This window comes from Myotis brandtii, unplaced genomic scaffold (assembly GCF_000412655.1).
Source record: "Myotis brandtii unplaced genomic scaffold, ASM41265v1 scaffold43, whole genome shotgun sequence".
Taxonomy (NCBI): domain Eukaryota; kingdom Metazoa; phylum Chordata; class Mammalia; order Chiroptera; family Vespertilionidae; genus Myotis; species Myotis brandtii.
The window spans coordinates 2,413,843-2,436,496 of NW_005366455.1; the positions used below are offsets into that span (position 1 = coordinate 2,413,843).

The 22,654-nt window shown below is 41.3% G+C and overlaps 1 protein-coding gene across 1 annotated transcript in view; it reads right to left on the minus strand.

The window, feature by feature from the left end:
- Positions 1 to 10,704: 10,704 nt before the first annotated feature.
- FASTKD2 (FAST kinase domains 2) overlaps positions 10,705 to 22,654 on the minus strand; it is a 14,782-nt gene continuing 2,832 nt past the window's right edge. Inside the window, exons 3-12 of the mRNA XM_005874225.2 lie at positions 21,703 to 21,806; positions 20,710 to 20,818; positions 20,310 to 20,433; positions 19,892 to 20,031; positions 18,350 to 18,522; positions 15,450 to 15,613; positions 14,349 to 14,561; positions 13,505 to 13,592; positions 11,760 to 11,874; positions 10,705 to 10,906 (exon numbers count right to left, since the gene is read on the minus strand). Of these exons, the coding sequence (XP_005874287.1) occupies positions 10,787 to 10,906; positions 11,760 to 11,874; positions 13,505 to 13,592; positions 14,349 to 14,561; positions 15,450 to 15,613; positions 18,350 to 18,522; positions 19,892 to 20,031; positions 20,310 to 20,433; positions 20,710 to 20,818; positions 21,703 to 21,806 (1,350 nt within the window). The 3' untranslated portion in view covers positions 10,705 to 10,786. The remainder of the gene's footprint in view (positions 10,907 to 11,759; positions 11,875 to 13,504; positions 13,593 to 14,348; positions 14,562 to 15,449; positions 15,614 to 18,349; positions 18,523 to 19,891; positions 20,032 to 20,309; positions 20,434 to 20,709; positions 20,819 to 21,702; positions 21,807 to 22,654) is intronic.

The window sequence follows — 22,654 nt, forward strand, 5'->3', positions numbered from 1 at the left end:
TCTGTAAAATGGTCATAATAATATATACCTCTGAGTTGGAGTGTTTTATTTAATTAACCATTGAGAAAAATGCTTAAAAGACAGTGGCTATTATCATATTCTATATATATAAAAGCCTAAGCGACCGTTCTTGACCAAATGGCCAGAACGACCGGTCGACCAGTAGCTATGACATGCACTGACCACCAGGGGGCAGATGCTCAATGCAGGGGCTGCCCCCTCATGGTCAGTGCACTCCTACAGCCAAACTCCTGCAGCCGACTGGCAGCATCGGTGGCCAGCGGCTGTTTCTTCCGCCCCTGGCCTGGTGACCATCGCTTCCTCTCCTGACCCCGCCGGGGTCTTTGGGGCCCCAGGCTGGGATGGGGAACTGGGGATGGGTGGCGGACCTTTCCTAGGGGGGCCAAGAGCTGGCTCCCTCCTCGGGCCAGTGGCCAACCTCCCCCCGTCTTCCTTCCCCCCGGCTGGAAGGCTCCAATTGGCCCAGCACTGATGACCCTGATCACCAGCCAGGCCTAAGGACTCTACCCATGCACAAATTCATGCACCAGACCTCTAGTATTTTATATATTTGGGTTTGGGCTTAAAATAATTTCCCTGGGAGACTCATCATATATTTGTTCTCCTAATGATGTCATTGTTCAAAATATTTGGTGCTTTTTTTTCTTTTGGAACTGCCTTCAGAACTAGTTTTTACATTTTAGGAGAAAATTATTCCTTTATGCCTATATTTTGGCCAAAAAGGGTGTAACTCAGTGTTATCAACGTCACCAAGGTTAGCTATGCAGCACTTTTAACTGTGTGTGAAAACCAGAGACAAAAGATAAAGTTGTGCCAGGACTGAGTATATTTAAAAGAATTCGCTGGCTCAAGTGGAGGGGACACATCTTCTACTCATTGGATCAGGCCCAGAAACCTTGGGAAAGTCATAGGTCACAGAACCGAACACTGTTCCCGAGTTGAGAAGACAGAAAACAGGGGTGTTAATGACGCAAGGCCAGCCCTGGGGAAGCTAGAATTTTCTGGAACTTTTGCGAGAGAAAGACTGCCTCTCAGGAACAATTACATGTGGATTTTCATAAGCAGGAAGCTCACAGTAGTTCTGGTAATGATTAATTCTCATTCTGTGGGAGGGATAGAAGGAGAAGGCTTGTGAGAGCCCTACGCATTCGTGACCTCGAATGCAAAACAGCTTGTGGGAAACTTAAGAAGAGCACCTGGACCCCTCCCAGCCCATCCTTGCATAGGGTTCATTTATCCCCTCTTCCCTCCCTTTGCCCTTAAGCCACACACAGACACACACACACACACACACACACACACACACACACACACACTCTTACAGAACAGACTCCCTGCCTCTGAACTTGTCAATCTAGGATTAGCACCTTGTCTGCAATGTACACTTCAAACATTTTCATTCCTCTTGTTGTTATCAATATAACCCTACCATTACCATGCTGGTTAATCACGAAGAAAACAATAAACAAAGAAAAACCTCCTTTCCCTGGTGAGCATAAATAATTGCAGATGAATACATCTTGTGTGGGCCCCTCACCAAGTGACTCTATACGCTAGTTTATAAGCAGTATTAGAGGGTGTTTTATTGCAAGAGATAACTTTTCTAATAGTAACGCCTGTCCCCTTCAGATTCCACCCTCATCCTGAAGGTCCCACAAAGTCACCACAGGGAGTTTGCAGCATTTGCCTGCAGTTTATGAGAAAAAGTGTCCTTTCTCCTTGGTAATAACCCTAAAGTGAAAACGAGAAACCAAGCAGAAGAGGGCGGGATGTTTCTTTAAGCAGAGGTGTAAAGAGAAAAAAACACACAGAGGCTATGATTCTAGAGCAGGGGTGGGCAAACTTTTTGACTCGAGGGCCACAATGGGTTCTTAAACTGGACCGGAGGGCCGGAACAAAAGCATGGATGGAGTGTTTGTGTGAACTAATATAAATTCAAAGTAAACATCATTACATAAAAGGGTACGGTCTTTTTTTTTTTTTTGGTTTTATTGCCCGAGGGCCGTAGTTTGCCCACGGCTGTTCTAGAGTGAGCCTCGCTGCTGGGGGTAAAGGAGCCAGGACAGGAAATCCCAGGGTCCCTCGGAAAATATATTGTGCGTGTGAAAACCTTTTCACAGCAGTGAGCCCACCCCTCCTCACCCCGCAGAGCTCTCTCAGGTATATACGGGCCCCACTTGGCTAGTATTAGAATAGCCTCATTTCCAGGTCTTAAAAAGTCCATCTGCTGATCTCAAAGCATTCATCCCTCACCCAGTTTAAGGTCCTCTTCCCCAGGCTCCGTCACGAGCAGCAGTCTCTCTTTTCACTGTTTGTCCACCTTGTTCTTCTTGTCACTTCTCCAGCCCCACTCCCTGTGCGACCTCTGGCCCCGAAAGGTCAGGATGGAGGGGAGGGACAAGGGGAACAGGGGCGAGGTCTATTCACTGGCGACCTTGTATTCTGTGAAGACACCTTTTAGGTATTAGATGTGCAAAGGCTGATTCCTCCTCACGTGAAGGACATTAGAGGGTTCTTTAGAGACACCCAACCACCCACCACCACCCCTTTCTATTGGCTGCACCTCTGACACCACAGTGTCTCTGCCCTGACGCCCGTCCCCCCCGCCCCCCAACATACACACACACACACACACACAATGCACTCCAGGCTGCCTGAGAAGACCCCACACAGCCTCTTTTGGGGGGGTTGGTAGGAGGACATCCTCTGGGTGGGGGGGGGTGCCGTTCAGGATGGCTCAACCTGCCAACTTCTTTGACATCCATTTAATCCATGGGAGACACTGTGCCTCCATGCCTCCCTCTCCCTAGCACGACCTGGAAGCCTGAAGCCCTTTCACTGTGCCCTCTGCTCCTGCTCTGCCATCAGAAGCAGCTCCAGGCAGCTTCCTGCCTTTGGGCTCTCCCAGGCAAGAGTCAGGATCCTGTCTCCAGGCCCCCAATGATCAAAGGGCTCACGTCAAGCTCTCAAAAGACTTCTGAGTTGAGGTTTCTGAGTGTCACGCACTGAATCGTGGTTCTACCTCACTGAGTGAACACTGAGTCCAAGTCAGCAGACACCTTCTCCCCAGGACTGGACACCCTCTCCCCAGGGACGTGGCCCATCCCCCTACACTTCCTCTCCATACAATGGGCTCCCTGCAGAGCAAGTGGCTCTAGCTCAGATTACAGATCATCTTTCTCTTGAGACTCTGTCAGGCTTTTGCTTAACTAAAAATTTCAAGCATAACATCCTTCTCTGTCATCATTTTAGGCAACGTATGGAGATAAATTTACGATTTTATATCTATAGTACATTTGGCATGGAATTTTAAGGTTAATTTGAATATATAATTCTCACATATACAAGTTTGTACTCATAAACAGTATTTCCACAGTACTCAAGTCAAAGATGGTCCCTGTATATATAGTAAAATTCATCTCTGATGAATTAAAGTTAATCCTGAAAACCTTGTCAACCACACATAATATATGGTACCCAATACATTCATAAATTCTTAGGAAATGGATGAGCAGGTGGATGGATGGATAGATGGAGGGATGAAATCTTTTTAAAGTACCAACTCTAGGAAGGGGGCATGGAATTAGAGATGGATTTTGTTTCTTGTTCAATAGACTAGCTGTGACCTTGGGAAATGTAATTTAACCTCTTCGTGTCTCCATTTCCTCATCTGCAAATAGATCTAATGCCACAAAGCCCTGCTCAGAGCCTCAGATGAGGTCATCTTGGAGCGCTACCGCTGCCTGTAGCAGGAAGGTGTCAGTGGGAGGGAGGCAGAGGCTCTGCTGGTCTCTGCTGTCTGGAATCATTTCCACGTTTCTGTGACTCACTTTTACTACCTGCAAAATGGACATTGAAAGACTTGTCTCCCTCTTTCCTTAGAAGGCCGTGTATATAGGGCCTATCGGAGGGCCTTTGATTTCAAGGCCTAGCAAACCCAACCAGCTGTACAACCCTGGTCCACACCAAAATCTCTGTGCTACAATTCCCTCAACCATATAAAAGGAGGATGGTGGTCACTTCATGGGGTGTGTGTGAGAACCAGATGTCTTAAAGTGGGACACTGCCTAGTGCATAGATAACAGTACTCAGACTAGATACAATTATTAAAGCCAAGTGTCCTGTGAGTTTCCAGGGAAAAATACCAGGGGGTTTCCTCTCTCTTTATGGCCTACATTCAGTCATTTCTGAATAAGCTTAGTTGCTATGGTTACCTCCCAAAGACACCACATTTGAAAACGTGTTGGGAGATGGGGACTGATGGCAGAAGGCTTTAGCAGAGGACACAAAGCAACTTCAGCAACGGAGACATTTTAGTACATGTTAACTCTTTCCCTTGGAAACCAAAGTCACGTTTTGCCAAAATGGAAATGAACTCAGGACACAGAGTTTCAGAAGTTCCACTTTTGGCCAGCCTCCTTCCCCCATCACCAGGATCTCAAAGACAGGTAGATCTGGCCCGGAGTCAACTCCTGCGCATCTCAGCTTCCTGCCGCAGGAGGATCTGGCAGTCTGAAGGATGCTGGTTGCCAGACAGAATTCATCAGATTCACTTCCCAGATGCTATCGCTTCTGATGCCGAAAGAAAAATAGGTTGCCCAGAAATGGAGGTTGGAAAGGACGAGTGTAGCTGAGAAATGCACAGTGACACACAGAACAATAAAGGGCTATTCTTGTTCAATTCATTAGCATATATATTTGAATATTCCAGGGGTTCTTACATCCCTCAAATCCCATACTCAGTCCCTGGAGGGGCTAGCACGGACATCTCAGGCTACACTGTCCCCCACAGCAGTATTCTAAATGGTATTCGATCTGTCAAAATCAGTCATGGCTCCAACAGCGAATGAGTAAGAGTTGGCCTGCACCCACTTCCTGGTCCCAACCACTGCAAACCCAATACCCGATGGGGCCTCACGGGCAAGAGTATTGTGTATACTCGTCCTACTCAAAGGCTCTTTCTTCCTGGTTACTTTTTTCCCAGACATCCCGGGAGCTCTCCTGCTCTTATTTGAAATTCAAACCAGGGGAAGTCACTTCTAAAAATACTGGTTCCCGCGTGCATTTTCACGATGAAGTAGCGCCACCTAGGGGACATTTGCATTAATTTCTCGCTATTTCCACTATACCAAATTCCTTTTCAAATATTGGAATAGTGCCCCCCCTTCCCAAAACAACAACAACGACACACAACTACCTCCCTACACCTACATGAGAAAGGTATAGGAGCTTCTCTGCACACACTTTTCAAAATTCAGCTCCAGACTTACTTCAGCTGAAAATTCTGGTCGATTAGCTTATTACATAGTGACCACTGCCAAGGGTTGTGGTTCACATTTACAATCAATCACCATGGAAATTTACCTTATTATTATAAGAACTACCAACTATTAAACATCTACTACATAACAAGGCGCATATATTTATTTCCAATATACATCATAGTCCTTCAGACTGGGTATTAGCGTCCCATTTTACAGATGAAGAAACCAAGGCTCTGAAATTTACCCACGTGGAGATTTACCCATGATTTCGATGAGGGCTGTCAATAGATACCAATATTTTCAAGACTCTGGATGCATATAAACAGCATTCCATAGTGACAGAGAGCAGATGGGTGGTTTCGTGGGAACAAAGGGAAAGGCAAAGAGGGAGGAAACTCTTAGGGATGGTAGATTTGTCTATTATCTCGATTGTGGTGGTTTTCATGTGTGTGTGTGTGTGTGTGTGTGTGTGTAAAACCTGTTAAAACTTATCAATTTGTATACTTTAAACCATATAGTTGTCAGTTATACTTCAATAAAGCTATTTTTAAAGGGGGAGGGGCAAAAGTGCATTTCAGAAGGGTCATATTAATTTATATTACCAGCAGCATATGTAAGTGCCCGCCTCATTACACCTGTGTCAGCACTGTAATTCTTAAAGGAAAAAAACAAAAACCTGCTAATTTGAAAGGCCCAAATATCTCATGTTTGAATGTGCACATCTTTGATTACTAGCAGACTGAAAATTTTTTTTGAAATTTTTTCATGTTGCTCAGCTCTTTGCTCATTTGTCTTTTGTAATGTGTATTTCTTATCAAATTATTGGAGCTCCTTATTTAGATACTAGAGGCCCGATGCATGAAAATTCATGCAAGAGTTTTCTTATCAAATTATAGGAGCTTATTTAGATACTGGAGGCCCGATGCATGAAAATTCATGCAAGAGTAGGCCTTCCTTACCTCCAGCACCCAGGACCCAGGTTGCTTCCCTCCTGCAGCAGCCTGCAGGCACCCAGGACCCTGGCCGGCTTCCCACTGGCCCCAGCTTTGTCCGGAACGACCTCCGGTCTAATTAGCATATTACCCTTTTATTATTATAGATGTGTCATAGATATATCACCTATTTCTCCCTTGACTTGATACTTATCTTCGTGTGTACTTGATATAATTATAATGTAAATTGACATTTTAGAGAAGTTCAAGAATCAAAAAAAAGAAAAGAAAAACCTAATCTTAATATTGCTCTAAATGTGTGTAAACAAACAAAAAAGCTTAATAAGGTAAAAAAGATAGAATTAGAATACCTCAACATTTTTCTAATTTACAGAGAGCACGTAGCTTAGGGTCACCTCTGAAAGCCATAAAGGCTTAAATATATGGAGCTGTGGTAGGCAGTTAGAGATCAGCAGGGCAAGGACGATGGGCAGGTACAGAAAGGTCACCAGGGCACAAAGCCCTAGGTGCCTCGCAATGAGCAAAACTAGGGTACCGCGACTCCAGGGTGACCTTGCCTCCCTAGCATATCGCTGGCTGTGCGGTTTGGAGCCCCTGACCCTTCCTCCCTAGAGAGAACATCTAGGCCTCCGTTGTATTTCAGCTCCAGGCCCAGAGAGGCAGCAAAACCAGACAAGCAACTACTAGTACATGGCTGACCTCAGGACCCGCTGCAGTGACTGGTCCTCTTTCCCTGGCACCCACCCCAGTGGAGATCACAATCCTGAAGGACCAACCTGGAAAGCTGATGAATACTCTACTGAGATCCTCCCCTAACATCTTAGTCCTTGTAAGTTTTTAGGCTCTGGCTGGTGTTCTCAGTGGTTAGAGCGGTGCCCCAAGCTCCAAAGGGTCTCGGGTTCGATAGCTGGTCAAGGGCAGGTGCCAGGGTTGCAGGTTCGCTCCCTGTCCCCAGGTTGGGGCACATGTGGGAGGCAACCAGTCAAGTGTCTCTCTCACATCAGTGTTCCTTTCTCTCTCTCTCCCCCTCCTTTCCTCCCTCCCACTCCTGAAAAGCAATAGAAAATATGTCCTCTGGTGAGGATTAACAACAAAAAGATAGAATTAGACCAAAGAATCAAACTCTTCTGGTCACCTAATTTCTTTCCCAGGTTGGCTGACTTAGCGTAAGACTACATCAGAAGCAAGCCACATACATAATTAATAGCTTTCATCTTCACCCTTTTGGTTGGTTAACAGTAAAATAGGAGGTTTCATCCTTATTAAAATGGACATAGTACTATGATATAAAATATTTTGTGATTTCATCAAGAGCAGTCAGAATTTGGGTTTATAAACTCCCACTTTTTGTTACTTATTGTGTCATTCAGTGAGAAACTGCCGGGAGCCAGTCCATCCTTGCTGCTTGACACAGTTGCTGCAGGAAAGAAACATCTGCACAGCATATGTTTCAAGGGACCTGGCGTATATGGCATACTGTTCTTAATATGTTTGCTCCCCTTCTTGGTGCTATGTGTTTTAACCAAGGTCACCTCTCCGGTTAACAGTAAAATAGGAGGTTTCATCCTTATTAAAATGGACATAGTACTATGATATAAAATATTTTGTGATTTCATCAAGAGCAGTCAAAATTTGGGTTTATAAACTCCCACTTTTTATTACTTATTGTGTCATTCAGTGAGAAACAAGCCCATAAAATCAAACTGGGTTGTGTGGTTTGGGATTTTTTTTTTTCAATTGAATAAATACCAGAAAAGAAGAATGTTTACATATTCTCCTGAAGTGAGGAGTAAATCCCCATTTATATGAATAATCCTGAAAAAACATGTATTATTTACACTTTTTTCTTGACTCTGAACCTTGAGTCTCACAGGATTTTCTTAGACCACAAAGCAATGAAGAATGCTAATACTAGCAATACCAGTAAAAGAATGCCTTTTAATTGGCCACGCCAGTTGTTACAAATTCAGGAAAACCACTTCCCCAAAAGGTAGTTGCAAGTATTCATAAATTGGTCCAATCTTTTGAATATGAATCATATTAGCCATTAGAAAAAAGATACACACTTACTGTTTAATGAATAAATCTTTGGTTCTTTTTTAATAGAGTATTTTCAACTCTTGTTCTGAAGTTTATAAGGATTAAATCATTTGGCCACATACACAAAACCAGATGATATCCAGTCTGGAACCAAAATCCAGATTCCTGGAGACACAAGCTGAAGAGCAGCAGAGGATGAAATGACGTGGAAATCAGTTATATGTGGCTGAGACTCCAGAAAAATCCAATTCTTTGAGTTAGCTTCCTCATCCATAAAATGAGGGATGGTGGGTTCAATGATGCTAAACTTCCTTTCAGCACTAACCTCTTCTAAACGCCAGCTGGATATATGATAAAACCTCTGACAGTGGCAGTCACCCTGCTGGAGTATTTTTACTGGGGTTCCTGGACGATTTTTCTCAGAAGCTGGTGTCAGCTCAGGTTCCAACTCTAGCCTTGCCCTATCTGTGTAGCGTTGGCAAATAACTTATCCTTGTATTAGAGATGAGAAATGAAGGGACCTAAGAGAATCATGAGAGCAACTGCACCTCAAAGAGAATTCATTATTATTAAGATCATGAAAAGAGAATACACGTGACTACTTAGCAATGCTGCATACAGTAAGGTGTCCAGTAATTGCATAACTGTACGTTTGGGGTATCGTTGGCCAATCCAGGCTGATAGTAACAGGATACCATAGATTGGGTGGCTTATGAACGGCACAAATTTACTTCTACAGTCCTGGAGACTAGGAAGTCCAAGAGCAAGGTTCTGACAGATTTGGTGTCTGGCGAGGGCCCCTTCCTAATTCATAGAGGGTCATTTTCCACTGTGTCCTCACATGGCAGAGCAAAGAGGGAACTCTCTGAGGTCTCTTTTAACCCAATTCATGAGGGCTCTACCCTCATGACCTAATCTTCTCCCAAAGCTGTATCTCCAAACACCATCACATTGGGAGTCAGGTTTCAACATATGAACTCTGGGGGAATATAATCATTTAGCCTTTCGTGTGGGGGTAAAATAATACCAACTTACATGGCACTCAGGTTTCACAGGTGAAACTCACTGTATCCTCAGTGAGACAAATACTAGGTAAATAGGTGTCAGCAAACTTGAACAAATATTTCAAAAGAATGAACAAGCATAATTGAAAAGTAGTCTGACTCACAACACAGTTCACACACACACACTTATATATATCCTATCTAATAAAGAGGGAATATGCTAATTGACCCCCACACCATCACAGAAGGCAGCACCCACAGCCAATAAGGAGGGAATATGCTAATTGAATGCCACGCCCTCAAAGATGGTGGGGCCCACAGCCACAAGATGGTGGTGCCCAGTCCCCTCAGCCCCTCAGGCCGCCTGAGGCTCAGGTAACCAGGGTCGGCCAAGGCTTGCACTGTCAGTAGTGGCGGCAGCAGAGGTGTGATGGGGCGTTGCCTTCCTGATTGCCGGGTTGCCTCCCACCTGAGGACTCCCGGACTGTGAGAGGGGGCAGGCCAGGCTGAGGGACCGCCCCCCCTCCAGTGCATGAATTTCATGCACCGGGCCTCTAGTATATATATAATTTAAAAGACTTTACAAAGTAGTGGGAAGGGGAAAGAGGGAGAAAGAGAAAGGAATGGCCTCAATAATGGCAAGAGTTAAGGGCTTATCACCCACAGCCTATCCATTTTCATAAACTTGGACTCCTTGACCTCTCTGTTATCTCATGTGTTTTTCTTAGTATGGCCCACAAACCACCTCCACCTAGAATGTGACAAATGCAGTTGCCCAGTCCTCACCCATTTGTAACCTGTTGCCTCATTCATTCTTTTTTTTTTTTTTTTTTGATTTTTTTTTACAGAGAGGAAGGGAGAGGGATAGAGAGTTAGAAACATTGATGAGAGAGAAACATCAGTCAGCTGCCTCCTGCACACCCCCCACTGGGGATGTGCCCGCAACCAAGGTACATGGCCTTGACCGGAATCAAACCTGGGACCCTTGAGTCCGCAGGCTGATGCTCCATCCATTGAGCCAAACCAGTCAGGGCATCCTCATTCATTCTTACCGTCTACCGAGAACCTGGTGGCCAATGCTTGACATATGGTCAAGGTCTGAGCCCTCAGACAGCTGTAGTAAGAGTGTAAGTAGGCAGATCCAAACACAAGGACTGCCCACACCAACTTACCTGCAACCCATCACAACCAAGAAACCAGTTTTCAGTTTATCAAAGCCATTGAGAAACAGTAAAACATACAATTCATGAATCTGTCAAATGTCTGGGCACTAGAGGGAATAGTTATGGTTGGAAAAATTACCCTTCTGGAATTTTCTCAGCATTTCCTAAAATACCAGTAACATTTCTTCTATTCTTAAAATTAATTATTACAGTGAACTGAAGGAACTTTTTGTTATGGTAAGCAGTCAAGTAAATGCCATTGATAGTTGAATTGTAGTCTTTATTAACGTTATTTTACAAATTTATGTCTGTCTCCTAATACGAAAAGGTTGTTTTTTACTTTAACATGTGCTCTGAAAATTAACATCAGCGGTAGGAGGATTTTCAGTTGAATAGATTTGAGACTTCAAAAATGTGACCGCCTCCTTCATCTCTAGTTTCTCCATCTCCCAATTGTTGACCTTACGAAGAAAGAGGAAAATAATCGGTTTGCAAGAAAATGATGCCGCGTAAAATAAAAGCTACTTTCTTCATCCAAACATATTAAAGTAGCATCAAGCCAACTGCTTTTTAAAAACAAATGTTATCTTATACTTACATTTTAAAGGCTTAGTAAGACTGTGCTAGGGCTGAAGAAAGTGCTAAGCTGAAAATTATAAAAACTTTAAAGGTCTTCTAAAGGGTGCAAAAATTCCCTTCTAGGGACACTCTTCCCTAGAATATATAAAATAGCCAATATGAAAAAAAAAGTCTTAAATAGTAGCCCACTAAGAGAAGGGGCCATCTTAACCTCAGTATCCATGTATAATTCATTTTTAGATACTTAACTATCATAATGAATATAAGAATGTTTGCATTTCATATTGTGTGCAGGACCAATGAGTGGCATTTAGATAGATCCCAATGTTAACATAAATATGTATTTATTCGTCAAGTTCTTGCTCCATACATCTGGAGAGGCTGCTCAAGAAAAGCTGTGGTACCCAGAACCAAAATGAAGCACAAGAGGGAAGAAGAACCGTCCCCTTATAACCATCCAGCTTTTACGGTGATAAACATCCTACAACAGCCTCACACTGGCCCATGAAAACAAAACTTTAACAAAAAGGAGTAAAGTTCACCAAATGTAGCACTTATAAAACTCCTAGTAAATGACAGTAATCACCTAAGGAGAAGCCAAACCAATCATTAAAACACTTATTTCTGTGCTGCTAACAATTCCTCCAGAATCCTAGTAACCAACTTCAACTACAACACTCCTGGCAGAATGGACATCAGTAACTAAAGAACATATCACCTGCATTTTTTTCTTACCAAGATCACATGAAAACCCATTACTTTCAAATGACGCATTTTCGTAGCAAGGAATCCTCTAGGGTGGGTTAAATCCAAACAGTAAGTAGATCTAGGAACACACAGTACAGCCACTCTGAAAATGAAAATACACAATATGAGAGTACTTACTAATGAGATTACCAGTCACAATCCTGCTGTATTTGGAGATTTCAAAGCTGAGCTCTCCACGGACCCTCACCATTCCCTACTGTCTTAGTCCGCCACTTCCTTGTTAATTGGCCTCTGTACATAATCCACTATATGAAGGCTACATTAACAACCAAAAGCTTGTAAAAATGCTTTAAAGTTACTCCTCAATCATCTTTAAGGGTGGCTACGTTCCTGATAAGGGAAAATTTCAAATATGAAAGCACCCATTTTAAGGCTGATCTCTGACCTACAGATAATTATTTACGCTACTGAAGTACTGATGTAGATAATACCAAATGGTAAAGCTCTTCTAGTACAGAGTGCCTCCGAGAGAGAGAGAGAGAGAGAATTTAAAAACCAGAATGGGGAGGCCAAATACAAAGAAGAAAAAACTAAAAGAAAGGCAAGACTGTTAAAAAGATAAAATCCGCATGTGTAACAAAAATGTGGAACGTGGAATTTGATTTTTTCATTGCTCTTGGCCTTTGGGGAAAAGACATTTGTATTCCTACTGTCTTCTGGCTGTTATTTGACATAACAAATCAGAGAAAAAAAATTATATTTTTAAAGGAATGCTCAAATTCCTCAATTCTTCTCATACCTTAGGCTGAGAGCTACTATGTTATAATGTTATGCAGAACAATAGAATACTTAAAAAAGAAAAATAACTTTCTAACAAGATCAGAGAGAAAGTCTTTGGTTGAGAGGAGATGGACAACATGCATAGGGAAGACAGCAGCTGAAAAAGATGCCCAAGGAATAAGCTACACAGGTGCAGAAATGAGTAAAAGAGTTGTATGTGAATGGAGAGGGATGGGCAGATGAGAGTTTGAATCCTTACAAATGTTTTTCTGGACCTCTCCCTACCATATTTATGAGCATGTCCTACAAAGCAATATGGGATATAAGTTCCGTGGGGTCGGAATCCATGTCTGACTCATGTTTGTGTGCCCCACAGAGCCCAGCAGACCTTTCCACAAAGGCTGACTGGGCAAGGGCGTGTGCAACACCATCTCATCATCTACTGAAAAGGCAGGACAGCCTCTCAGGGTGTAGCATCACGTTTCTCCCGGAGACACCTATTGGTAGTGTGTGGGTCAAGGAAACAACTTAGGATTAACTCCGATATGATCTGTCCCACGTACAAAAGCTTAATTAAGAAGCTAGTTTCTCTACCTTTATAAAGGTCTTCATGGTAGAACAAAATATTTAGTGGGTATTTGATTTTTTAGAGACCTTAACTCTTTTTAATCACTATTGCATTATCTTGTCAAAAGTTCACATTGCACTGATAGTTTCAATCACATTAACACTGTTTTCTTGAACTGTTTAGCTTTAAAACTTAATTTTTAAAAATTGCCTATTTCAGTAAATGGCCCAACTCCAGTGCACAGCTGAAGGCTGTAGTGCCCACACTTACGACCTGAGGAGATTTGCAGTTGAGAAGTCTCTTGGTGCATTACAAGCTCCATACAAATATAAGGTCTCAGGATTGCTACTAATATTTAACAGGGAGTCTTTGAGAATTAAGATTTAAAATCATAAAGCTGGGCATATGAACAGATGTAAGCAACCTTTGAATATCTGTACCAGAAGTTACTACATTCGCATCAGAAAGTGGAAGCACTTCACTCCTGTTAGAATCCATTCTGATTTCAAAATCTGAAAGAAAAGAATTGATAATTTTTCAAACATTGCTCAAAGTGATTTTTCTTTCAAAATGTACCTTACTACTACCAACGATGATAAAGGCAGCAGCTAAAATATAGGGTGTTCCAAAAAAATGTGATGATACTTTAACAGCTGATAGCTCAATTTTGAAAATGAAATGTATTTTAATAAAACTGCCTTTATTATTATTCAAAGTGTGTGTATACATTTTTGGGAGACACCTTATATATTGAGCTTACCATGTGCCAGACACTGGTCTGGGCTTTACAAGGGCAATCTCATTCACTCATCACTGGAATCCTAAGAAGTGAGCAGATTATTGTTGGCATTTTACACATTGGGAAAGGGAAACTGGTAAGTGCCTGAAGTCACAGCACCAGTGAGAAGCCAAGTGAGAAACCCAACCCAGGCGTCCAGCTCCAGAGCCAGCGCCGCACTACAGTAAAATGCCATGGTCAACTCCTAGTCAGGAAGGAAAACAGCCCAGCTGGTGTGGCTCAGTGGTTGCGCATTGACCCATGAACCAAGAGGTCACTGGTTCGATTCCCAGTCATAGCACATGCCCGGGTTATGGGCTCGATCCCCAGTAGGGGGTATGCAGGAGGCAGTCAATCAATGTTCTCTCATTGATGTTTCTATTTCTCTATCCTTCTCTCTAAAAAATCAATAAAAACATATTTTTAAAAAGAGAGACAGAATAGAAAATAAACAAAATGAAGTAGATGTAAATCATATCCAGTCCCATACCGATATGATGATTATGTGGCAACTGTACATTTTCCAAGAAGTACCCTTCTCCCAGGAGGCTGCTCAGCACCTCGGCCACCTTTGCATTTGGATACAATGGTGCAGGTGGCAGCGAAGGCAGTACTAAGTCTACGGCCTTGTGACAAGGAACATCATCAAGTTTCAGACAGGCAGCCAAAATCTGAAGCTTGTAAATATTCCTCTCCTTATTATCTAAAAGAAGAGAGAAAACATGTATGTAAGAAAAAATATTAATGCCACAATTAAGAACCCGTATTAATGCACCCAAATTTCTTTGATCTCTTTCGTATCAGGAGGAATCTATGCTCCCTAGTCCCACAGTGTCCAGATCAATACCCTGTACTTCATAATGTTTTAAGGTTTAAAATCTCTTTCAAGGTGATTTAGTCTAAACTCTTCATTAAGGAGATGAGCAAATGCTAAGACACCTCATGATTAACTAAGGAAAGCTGACACGAGGATCCAGGTCTCCTGGGTTCCAGGCTGTTCCCCGCACATTAAGTTGCTTGAAAAATCTAAACACGGTGTTCCTTCTTCTCAATTCAACGCTGCAATTTGATAACGTCGCTTTTAGAAGAATGTAAACTTCTCTATCCTCAAACACATCATATTTTGTACACCTGACCTGATATTGCTTTTCTGTGTTCCATATTAAAGACCAAAAGTCAACAATTAATTTGGTTCCTAGAGTAAATACGTTCACTGCTTTGGTAACTATTTGGTTTCTTGATCTAACAGGCTGTGCCTTGGTTACCGGCCATGAAAGACAAGGTGTTCAGAGCTGCAAGAGTTGACTAATTTGGCTTCAGAGGTGACACAAAAGGGTGAGGACGTACACACACCTCTGCTCAAGGCATAAAGAACGTGAACCTTTGTATAGCTGCACAAAGTGCCAATAAAGGCACGATGATGTGTTTCTCATTCTTGCCTTCTACACGACCTCTGACTTCACCACTGCCGGTCCTTTCCTCAGCAGCCTCTGCTCTGCACATTCTAACCTGAGCCCACGGCGACCCCACTCAGTCGCAGGCAGCTGTAGAACTGCTGCAGTGCAGTCCACACTGGGCACTGACACCCCACCTGACATCAGCAGCTCATCGATGATGTCCTTCTGGAGAAGCTGGTTAATGGGAGCCAAGGGAAAATGGTTCATCAAGCAGAACGAACACACAGCGTTCAGCAGGTTTTCAGAAGAGATGTGGTGGAGATAACCAGTCAGAGCAGCGCCCATAGCGTCCAGGAACCTGCAGGGCAACAAAGAAAAGTCAGCTTTCAAAGATACAGAGAAGACAAGGTCATGGCAGAGCTAGGGAGACGCCACAGGACCAATGGCTTTAAGGAGTCCAAAGAAAGAAGACAAGAAAATCAGGCTTGTGCCCTAACTGGTTTGGCTCAGTGGACAGAGCGTCCGCCTGTGGACTGAAGGGTCCCAGGTTTGATTCCGATCAAGGGCATGTACCTTGGTTGCAGGCACATCCCCAGTAGGGGGGGGGAAGGCAGCTGATCGATGTTTCTCTCTCATCAATGTTTCTAACTCTCTATCCCTTTCCCTTCCTCTCTGTAAAAAAAGTCAATAAAATATATTTTTTTAAAAAGAAAGAAAATCAGGCTTGAAATAAGTATTCACATATCTTTCAGTTCAGGTGAATATCTTATAATAAATATACACTGAGTGGCCAGATTATTATGACTGGCCAGATTATTATGACCACCCCATCAGTACGTCATTGACACTTCCAAAAATACTGAATATTGAAAACTTCCTAAGTAAATACTCTCAAGGTTTTATTATTATTATTATTTGCATAACTAATTCACTTCATTGTACTGATGGGGTGGTCATAATAATCTGGCCAGTCATAATAATCTGGCCACTCAATGTATATGCTCAATAAATGTTAGCTACCACTATGTCTTGCATAGGGCAAATAAATGGTTTACAGGCTTTAACTCATTTAATTCCTATTAAGATGCTATAGGGTTGATATTATTATTATTCTCACAATAAAAATGAGCATACAGGCTCAGAGAGGTTGAGTAACTTCTCCAAGAACACACAGCCAGGAAGTAGCAGAGATAGCATTGGAACACAGACTGTCAGGCTCCACAGTCTTTTAACCATTATGCTACATTTTTATCAAGAGTATGTCCATAAGGCCTGGAACACCTCTGCTGTTTTATAAACAATTAATATTCTCTAGCTATCAATAACTCTGAGTTTAAAAAAACAAACAAACAAAAAACCCAAGCCTAATCCTATCATCCAGTAAAACAAAACAGTTAAACACAAAGAGAGGAAAGGTCAAAATTAGGGAAGGCCATTTGTCCCGGGTGACACTGCTAATAAATGGCACAATCCCTTTGAAGCAGGTCTGTCTGACTCTTAGGGCAAAAGCTATGCATCATTATGCCAGACAAACATAAAGTACCTGCAGAGGACTGTGGCAGTGCTCAGGACGGAAAGCAGATGGATAGCTCTGGGACAAGGAGACTGTCAATATGTAGAAAAGACAGGAAAAGGGAAGATCATGCGAAACTGAGCAAAGAAATGGAGACCTGAAGGGCACGTTATTGGGGCTATAGTAAGGAACCAGTGAGGCTGAAGCACAGAGAAGTGATTCTTTCAGCAGGAGCAAGTATGCCCTCATGAGGATATAAAGGGAAATGTTTGAGATCAACTGGGAGGTCTGTGGAAAGCAGCAGATGGGCGAGGGAGGGAGCGAGGGAGGGAGGCAGAGGCAGGCTAAGTAGGACTTGGGAGTTACAATGGGATGGGAACAATGGAACAGGTACCAGAGACGCCAGTGAGGCGGCACTTATTAACTGGTAACTGACTGAACTGCAGTCTGCAGCAAGAAAGGCTTTAAGTCATCACAGGGCTGCAGATGACTACGTCTGGAGCCTGAGTGGTAATCACCTCTCCAGTCCTCTCATCCACTCCTTATGCGTCAGCAACACCAAACTACTTGTTGCTCTCTGCACGTGCTCTGCTGTCTTTCCTCCCTGACTTGAATACGGAGTCGTTCCACTCAGAATGTGCTTTTCTGTTTATCTTCCCTCCTACCTATCCATCTTTTAGGATCTGCACAGGTACCATCTCCTCCAGGCAGCACTACTTGGCATCCACCTCAACCCTCCACTTTGCCAGGCCAGCTTCCTGGCACATCCCTCCTCTATGTCCATGTGTCCTGTATAAAACTCTATCACTCCAATTTCATGCTACATTTAACCGCTGATTTATGTGTCTACCTTACCAATTACACAGAATCGTCTGGTAAAAAGGATTATGTCTTATTCATCTTTGTCCTTAACCCAAGTGCTTGGCACTCACTCTCTGACTAAATGCACAAATAAACTTAGATGAGGACAGGAGGAGAATGAGTCAAGCATAATGGTACTCAATTAAGTACATACAGCTTTTTATATGTTTGTCATACCAAAAAAGTGGTTTTATAAAATCACTTTGCATAGTGGTTGGTAAATAGTAAATAACTGGCAAAAAAAAAAAAAAAAAAATAATGAGCCAACTTGGCAGAATAATTGACCATGAGACACCTGTGGGACCTACAGTGACCATATGCAATCCAGAGGAGTCTGGATTCAGGGACACACAAATGATCAGAGATGCAAATCTGGTGACAGTACAGACCAACCAAGAGAAGAAACCAAGGGACTGAAATCACAGTTTGAATGTTAAATGCTTTCTCCCTCAGGTTTCAGACCCAGGAAGATACTCACCTTCTTTCCCAGAGGCCAGCACATAAGTAAAATGATTTCTGTACAACATGTAGACATACAATGTGTTAAGCCAAATTTTCTACCACTTTCCTACCTAATTCATCTCTTCTAGTCAACTGTGAGTATGTATGTGGCAATTAAAACAGTAAAAAAAGACAAGGCCACTTTCCTACCTAATTCATCTCTTCTAATCAACTGTATGTATGTGGCAATTAAAACAGTAAAAAAAGACAAGTACATACTCTCGGGCTGGGCCCCCGTGGAGGTGATTCAGAGAGGCGTACACGTGCAGAATAGACACAATGCTTTTCATGTTCAGGAAGCCACGTTCATCCACCACTTTCTCCATAAATAAATCCATCAGATCAGTGTGTCGAAAGGCAAGGTTTTCAAATAAAATGAGGACAAAAAGAACCTTAAAAAAAGAATGAATTGAGGAAGAACACTTTAATAATTCCAGTATGCTAGTAGTAATTTCTTTAAATCTCAAAAAATTTAAACAGTAATAGAACTGTCCTGATCAAGAGAATATTCCCTAAAAAGGAACAATTATCTTTTCCTCACAAAATCTGTTCCAGTTAATTTTGAGTCAGGCATTAAGTTAATAAGCAACCTCCTTATATAAGCAGAATACCAGAGTATACAATGGTTTCCATTTCACTTAAAAATAAGTCCTATCCTACAGGCTGTTCACAACAGGCCTGAAAACTACTTAAATATATACCTTTTCTGAAGTTTTTCAAGTGTCCAACTCAATTTTGAGCTGCTCCCCTTCCAAACCTGGACACTTCCTAGATTCTAACACATAAGAGATAACTCAGAAATTTCTGTGTTCAATTTGAATTTCTAGAAATGAGAACAGAGATGAAATAATATGATTACATTAACATTTCCAGTTCACTCCTCCTTCCCCTCTTGGTCTTTCTCGTGATCAGTACTTCTCTTTCTAAAATCAATTTCTATGGCAAACTCAATATTTATCTTACCCTCCAAAGTAAACTGAACCTATTGATCTAATGGTTACCATTGCTTAACTGCAAAAAAAAAGTTTTTACTGGCTTTTTCATTCATGTTTATATTACTAACACAGCCCCTGAATTAAAAGGCCCTTATTCTGGAGGAAATAAGCAAACATTCCATAACTAGAACACAGACATGATCATTAAGTAATGACATTTTATTCTTCAAAAAACATAAGCCTGTCACATCACGTGGATTTATTATTCTAAATATAAGAAAAGAAAAAGAGAGCATTAATCCTAATTATCCAAAGCACCATGAAACCTTTTTTTAAAAAAAAATATATTTTATTGAATTTTTACAGAGAAGAAGGGAGAGGGATAGAGAGTTAGAAACATCGATGAGAGAGATCGATCAGCTGCCTCCTGCACGCCCCCCAGTAGGGATGTGCCCGCAACCCAGGTACATGCCCTTGACCGGAATCGAACCTGGGACCTCTCAGTCCGCAGGCCGATGCTCTATCCACTGAGCCAAACCGGTTCGGCACCATGCAACCTTTTGAATGGCAAATAGAAGAGCAAACACTGAACAATATAACTTTTATTTCAGATAGAAAAACAGTCAAACGATTGAGTGGTACATTAACAGGTAACTCCCAGACAGAAATGACAAGGAGCTAATTTTTCAAAAGTCAATTTAGCACTGGAATATTTTGGTATCTTAACTGTTATAAAGCTGATAGAGAAATACCTAGAATGTTAAATGAATTAATATGCTTCTTGAATTTGTTTCTGAGGCTTATTCTAACCTATTAACATACTCACTTGTCTCAACTTCCAGACATCAAAAGTTGTAGCCACATAATCTGCTATTCCCTTGAAAAGATATAAATTACGGTATCGGAGGTCTCTGCAAGACTGCAATATGTTGATCAATATTTTCAAAGGACATCCATTGATATTACCTTTAAGAATGAGTTAAAAAAACAAACAAAAATTACCAGATAGCTTGTAATGTAAGATCTAAGAGACTCAACACGCTATATTTTTGTTTCTGTTTAAAAAATATAGTACTGTATTTTGTAAAAACAAACAAAACTGCAGGCAAAAATAAAATTTAGATGTAACCATATCATCAGATATGTTTTATTTGTAATAGCAAAGTTCTTAAAACAAACAAAACAAATATAGTCCAGAACAGTAGGTCAGAGGTTAAAAGTCATGAAAGAAAAATTTCCCTTACCTATGACCATCTTACTGCATTCATCCAGAAGCACATCAGAACGGTGATCCATGGCAGCTAGTACCTCAAACATGCGCTGGCTATTCAAAACAGAAAATCTGTGTAATTCCCTCAAAGCTTTCATCTAAAGAAAAACAAGATTAAATTTATCATTTGTGATAAAATAAAAGTTTGTTTTTAAATAAAAAGGATAAAGTTTGAGCAAAATGATTCATTAGACACATAGTTAATATACCTACTTATATATACAGATAAATATAAACCTACTTCTTTTTACTTTAACAGAGTTAAACACAAAAGCATAACTATGTCCTCCCAAAAATTGACTGTAGGAAGTGACAAATCACAAAAAATATTTTTTAAAATCTCATCCACTAGAAAAAATTCAGACAGTCTTTACCTCCAGTTTCTTTTTAAGAGAAATCGGTGCATCTTTTCCAATACTTTTCATCACAGCTTGTAATGTGAAGACACGTTCTATTTTCCAAATTTGTTGATCAACTAGTATCCTGTAATCAAACAGAATAAATACCATAGACCTAGAATCTTAAAACCAGAAGAGAAATCTTAAAAGTCATTTGGTCCAGTTCCTACTTCTAGGCAAGAAATATGAAGCCAATAGACATGATCTACCTGCCGAAGATAGTGTTCAGTGGTCCTCAACCTTCCTAATGCCGCGACCCTTTAATACGGTTCCTCATGTTGTGGTGACCCTCAATTTCTTTGTTACAAATTGAACATAATTAAAGCATAGTGATGAATCACAAAAACAATATGTAATTATATATGTGTTTTCCGATGGTCTTAGGCAACCCCTGTGAAAGGGTCTCGACCCACAGGTTGAGAACCGCTGGAGTAGTTACTGAAAGATCCAGGACCAGTTTAGCACTGTTCCCTCTCAAATTATTCTGCTATCTTTATGAATGAACAAATCACATCAGATTATTGTAAGATACCTCAAGGCATTGTCAATGAAAAAAGGGATTAAGCATTATTCTCACTGGCTTATAACATTATATCAGTTTCATCAATTTTATAAATTGTAAAACTCAAGCTCCTTTTCAAGCCAGGCCAGTGTCACGTAACCTCCACACAGTGCACAAATAACCATAATGAACTGAATACCTGTCAATTCTCTGCCAGCCCACATCAGTATTATATGTTAAACTTAGATTTCAATGCTGCTCATACCTTCATTATTGTGGACCCTAACAGCATTATTTCCACCTTTACCTGATCCATAGTGAGAATTTTAAGTTTAATAAGGTATTAAAACTACCATCAAAGTTTTCCCCAAACAAACATAAAAAGCAATTCAGCTTTCATCTTGGTTTTTTATTTGAGATATTAAAAAAACAAAGATTGCCACATGAAGAAAGCATAGAGTCCTCACCGCAATCCTGATCGAAGAACATCCACATTCTTGCATGGCTCCATTGCTTCTAAAATAATTGACAAAACTGAAAGACATCTCTCATCACACTCATTGATACGTTCCTATTGAAATATAATTACAAAAACACTACAGTTGATGAGCCCATAGTAGACTATTGTACCCATGCAAAACCACTAAACTGATGCTTTCAATTAAGGTTTAACTATGAAACCAATAATTCACACGGAGTCAGTCCTCCCTCAATAAACAACATCTTTAGGAAATAAAATGCCGTCCATAGTGAGTTTTCCAAATACCCAATTCACACTCTTTTATTCATCAAAACTTCTTTACATTTACTATTATCACTGAAAATCCATTATTGGTTATATTACTCTGCTTCTGAAACACCTTTTATCAAACATTATTTTTACCTCCTTCTAGGATTCGAGGTCATCATGAAGACAAGAGCTGTAATGTAAGAGCTACTACGGTATAGAGGGCAATTTGACCATCCCTAAAGAACCTGTGTCCTCATAATTTCCTGGGTAGCAAATGAACTGCAGTTGGTAAATCTTCTGATCCACATCACCTGTCACATTTTATCACTATTATCTGGCTCTCAAGGGGAGCCCCAGCCCCCAGATCCTTCTTTCAGGTCCCTTGGGTTTGGTACTAATGTAGATGCCAGAAATGGCAGTGGGCATAATTTGGAAAAGGAATAGTAACACAGCTTACCTAGTGCTCTACAGTTTAATCATAACTAATCTATACACCTTACAAGAGCACATCAAGGAAACTTAGGCTGAAAGAAGTGCAGGTGGAAGGGAAAAAATGGTCTCATTACCACGGGAGGGTTTCCATAACAATTTACAACATGCCATCAATATTTCAATATTTACTGTGAAAGGAAAGACCACTTGGCTATGTGTCTGAAGGAAAGTATGTCACAATTTCCTCCCCACTCCCT